The sequence below is a fragment of the Hippocampus bargibanti genome, linkage group LG10 (genome assembly GCF_051943395.1).
Source record: "Hippocampus bargibanti isolate YZ-2025 linkage group LG10, ASM5194339v1, whole genome shotgun sequence".
In the NCBI taxonomy this organism is placed as follows: Eukaryota; Metazoa; Chordata; class Actinopteri; order Syngnathiformes; family Syngnathidae; genus Hippocampus; species Hippocampus bargibanti.
The window spans coordinates 13957907-13962906 of record NC_142743.1 but is presented as its reverse complement, the minus strand read 5'-3'; the positions used below and the strand labels follow the sequence as shown (position 1 = coordinate 13962906).

Here is a 5000-nt window from a genome sequence, read left to right as displayed (position 1 = left end):
GTTCTATATGGTATCATTGACGCTGGTTATGAAAACAATTTGTAAATCCTGTCGAGTTTGTTCAGCAAAACGATTAGTGTCTACCAGTACACCATTTCTGCACCCTCTTTGATGTATGAAGCAGTTCTAGATGAAAGACGAGAGGATCAAAGCCTCCGTTTTAACAGTGGATCAGGGACGTCATGGTGAAATGTGCACGTCTGCTACAAGCTAAATGTTGAAAGAAAACACCAAGCTGTAGCATCCATTGACAAAAAGAAATTGTCCTGTCCCATGTAAATACGCATCAATTCCAAGCCGCAACAATTCCATACACTTCGGCGCTTTGCTGCTGACGCTCCTTTCTTCTAATTGCGGGCTCCTCAAGCCATGCATCCATCCAGCCGCATATTCATATATGATATTTGGAAAACATTTTTAATTCATTGAATTTGCGCCTTGTCATTCGGTGTGCCTTATGTATGGAACAAGTTTGAAAATTCACCATTCATTGGGGTGCGCCTTATACTCCGGTGCACCTTATACACCAGAAACTTTAATACTTACTTACTTACTTACTTACTTACTTTTGCTCTCGAATATCATTTTCTTGAACGGGTTGTGTATGAGGTGATGTGCCAAGAGGGTGGAAAAACTAAAACTATAAAAGGTGGTGGCTCTACATGGTAAAATCAATGTTGTAAAATGGGCTTTAGCTGGTTTTGTTTTTGTTTTTTTCAGGTTGCTGGGCACCGCATTGCCAACGTTGCCTTTAGCTTAAAACGTATGCGCGAGGCGGTTCTAATATGTGTTGTGATGGGCGGACAGGCATTCATTTCCTCCAACGTGCATATTTTTCTTCATAAAGAATTTGTCAACGCACTTATTAACCATCGCCCATGTTTGATGATGAGGCGCGGCGTCTGAAACGTTACGGTGGCAGGATGTCGTCGGACTTTGAACAGCGCGGCCGTGAATGATCTGTTTGCTTGGCGATGGTTACTAAGCCAAACACGGGATACACATTGTTGCCAAGGCCGGATGACAATCTTATCATACCGCGGCGCCCATTTTAGATCAATTATGGCGTGGATTCCTAAGAACTTCCAGGTGGTTGGGTTCAATGTGCCACGGCTCCACCTTTACTTTGTCTTATCCAGACATGAGACGGCTCAAAATGGACTTACCACAACTTACTGTTGAAGTTTACCGTAAAACGAAGCTAACAACAAAGTAAACGGTCTCCTGATTCTGCTAGCTTAACGCTATCACTGACATGCTCATGACATTAGCATAGACCTTGTAGAAGTTAACTCTTTTAAGCAACTGAAATTTGACAACAAACACAACACAACAAAAACACTGATAATAAAAATAATCATCAATAGTTTGATTCCAAGTACAGTGATACCTCAGCTTATGGACGCTTTAGCCATGAACATTACTGGTTTCCTATGGGAAATTAATGTTTGGAAGACACACTTTTCACCTTACACACACTTTCTGGGAACCAATTCAGTTCGTAAGCTGAGGTATCATTGTATTCACTCTTAATACAACAACCAATACAACTCTCGCCGCTCTCCCTTGATGGTTTAACATGTCTCTACACTGTCGGGAAGGTTAAAGAATCTTTTTGTTTTCTACTTTTGTTCCCTCTTGATTTTTACATTTAAACAAGTGATTATTCTTCAATCACAAAGTTGGATCTTTCAGGTAGTCATATCGTTTTAGTGTCATGATAGCGGCAGATAAGGGATGCTTCTCATTGTTCCCTTTTCAACAGATCCATTATCAGGGGAAGTCAGATAGGGAAAGGACAACGCCAACAACTTCCTTTGCTATTGTCCACAGTTCAAGCTATCATCGCAGCGCCGTTTCCAAAGGAACTTTTTTAGTGACATTTCCATGTCGATTTTTTTTCCCCTCTCTCATGTCAATATAAAACAGTCATGACGATTATTTTTGACTATATTTTTAGCATGTGTTCGTCTGAACACGTGTTGCTAAAAGCGGCCATCCCATCTGTAGCGCTAAACGCAGACCATCTCAAGTACTTGATGGTCTCCATTTTGTCCCCCCAAAAATTTTACCATTTTTCACAGAAGGACAGAACTCCACCACTGCCTTTTGTCCTCGCCCCCTCCTTCAGGCCGACAATCACGGTTATAATTATCGTCAGCCTTCCTTGGCCTTTGTGTGCGTTGGGACAAAAGGACGGCCTGCGTGTTGGAAGCGGCGGCTTATTTTGGCTCGCCAAACCGATCATTTTCCAGTTTTCGGAATCAGCCGCATATTCTTTGTATGAAAGGAGTGGTTCTATTTCGCAAGTATTCATTTTAGGTTCCAATAAAGCCAGATCGGAATCAAAACTTGAGGGCTGTTTAAATAGATGAAAGTATTGTCTGATATGTTCGAGTCGGCCGCATCCTGTGTTGTTTTGTTTTTTGTTTGCTTTTGCTGTCAACAAAACCGAGACAAGATGTATAAGGGTAAAGAAACACAAGCACTGTGTTTCTCTGCGTTATGCTCAGACCTTTGTAGGCAATTTTGAAACAAATGCTGTCAAACAACAGTTTTGAAACAGTTTGTTTGCCAAAATAACCATTTAGTGTAGTGTTATTTTATTACTTTGAATCTTGGAAATGTGAATTTATTTTCTGTTCTTTTGACTTTTTTGGGCGTAAAATGGCCATCACCAATCGTCAAATTTCATAAAAAAACTCATTCACTGCCAGACGTGCAAAAATGCGTGCACTCCAGTGCCAGGGTTTTTGTCATTGTCATTTGAATTCCATTACCCACAGAGTTAAATGGGTCTGGAGTTATATGAGCTTGAAATGAGGCCGGCTGCTCGAATTACAATGCAATATATACATATTGGTTTATATATCGCTTGAACAACAGCTGAAGCTGGAACAAAGCGCTAACATGGAAAAAAGGGAAATGATGCCCCCTTATGGAACAGAAAAAACATTGCCAGAGGCCATGGCCAGCGATTTATTGGCACTCAAGCATAACAAAAACGGTAATGTCATATTTTCAATTCCAGAATAAATTTGTGAAAGGCAGTAAAGGAGTTAAGTGTACGAAAAATTATTCTTCCTGCTGTCGGAGTGGAAATTATTAAAAAAATAAATAAATAAATACGGTAAAGAAAGCACATTCGCTTGGTTCCGTTGTTTTTTTTTTTCTTTCCTTTGAATGAAAATCAGTAGTCTTATGTTTAAGATTAAAAAGAGCCAAAGAGGAAAGTCTGAAAATGGAATAGTAGGTTCTGTGGCCGCCTTATGTTTTCCTAATTGCAGTGCTGAGCTTGCGACTATTTCTAGGCAGCCGTAAGTTGTGGGCCTCGCGTTCCTCGCTGGCTTTTGGGGTTTCGGAAATCCTTTGCTTGATGCTAATCGGGTCGCCGTGTGGCGACGGGGCACCTCTTGGTGCGGTCCGAGCTGGCTCGTCTACTCCGTGCTCGGTTGCAATTAACGCTGGCAGGCCCAACGCAAGATTGCCGCTGAGAACCTTGCCGTGTAGCCAGATTTTCTTGTCTGCGTGTTTGTGAATGAATTAAAACTGGCTGGTTTTAGTGAGCATTTTGTTAAAAGAGGCCTTAAAAATGCAATCCACGAGGCGTAAAGTCATGTCATGCGTATCAGCAGCAATGAGGCAGTTTACGTCTGTGTGACTGTTAGCCTGCAGGCTATTTTCAAATGCACGGGTATTCATATTCCAATCAATCAAATCGATCCTTTTGAGGATAAGCAAGTCAAATAATGGAATTTAGCTAGAAAATAGCTAGCTGATGATGAGGTTATTATCGAGAGATTGCTTGGAGAAAATAACGTTTGAATCAGAACATTTTTCATTTGTATGTATTGGGTTTTGGTTTTGGTTATGGTTTGGGAAAAAAAGATGAACCTTTTTGGGGCCATTTTTTTTCCAAATTAAAAGAACGGAATTGTTTTTTCCACACATTTTTCATGTTTAAAGACAAATTTTGCGAAGTCTCTTGTCACTTTTTAACATTTTCGATGTCATGTTTGTTCAGCTTGCGTGGGAATTCAACGTCACCCAGCTGAGCTATTTGAGCTGGACTGCACCGGTCTTTGCGACATTTCACACGTGTCCATCTGGCTCTTGCCAAAAGTGAACAGCGAGAAATCTTAGTTCCTACACCTGTGCATACTTTATATATTTGGAATTTTTTGTGGCATTTTATATTATTTTGAAATGAAGTGTAGTAATGAGTATTCTTACCCCCTACAGGCCTAGTTACAACAACGTCAAGGAAGTTGGATAGGGAGCAGCAAGATGAACACATTCTTGAGGTAAGGCATGGACTATAAAGTTTGATGTTGCTAAGGGAAAATTGTAGAGGGCACTACACAGTCAAGGTTTCATGTTTTTGTTTTGTTGTGTAAAACTGCTTAAAAAATCAATGGGAATGTTTTATATATATATATATATATATATATATATATATATATATATATATATATATATATATATATATATATATATATATATATACACACACACACACAGTAAAGTCTCGTTATATCGATAGTACTGCTTATTACGATACTATTTCTATGAACCATTCTTTTAACTTTTTGGTGGCTCTACTCATGAGAGACATGATTATTAAATATTGTGTAAGACTGTATTTGGGGGCCGTAAATCCCCTCCAAAAAATGTTGAGGGTGCTTCTGCATCAAAATGCAAGCTAGCCAACTCTTGTCCAAGTTATCGTGTGTAAACATTTATGATGTGGTGAACACCAAAGAGTCTTTACCTCATTTTGGGTTGGGGTAGAACTGCTGGTACATAAATCATGTAATAATATGTTTTTGGGTGGGACGGTATTAGCGTTAATGGGTTGCAAATACCCCCCATCGGACCCCCTGCTATGTCTTCAACAATCAAGGGCTCCAGTTTTACACTCTAGGCTTTTAATTGACTTCGGCCGCGCCCTCTTTGCTCGCTGCACAAACCACAGTTGCTCATGGAGTCATTTTAATTGC

General features: G+C 40.0%; 1 protein-coding gene across 4 annotated transcripts in view; it reads left to right on the top strand.

Annotated features, from left to right (window-relative positions):
* Window positions 1–5000, top strand: part of fat1a (FAT atypical cadherin 1a) — a 73183-nt gene that overhangs the window by 20980 nt on the left and 47203 nt on the right. For all 4 annotated transcript variants that reach the window (XR_016116127.1, XM_089005391.1, XM_089005389.1 and 1 more), the window contains exon 4: window positions 4243–4304. Coding sequence is in view for 3 of the 4 variants with exons in the window: in XM_089005391.1 (XP_088861517.1) it covers window positions 4243–4304 (62 nt within the window). In the remaining variant the exon portion in view is untranslated. The remainder of the gene's footprint in view (window positions 1–4242; window positions 4305–5000) is intronic.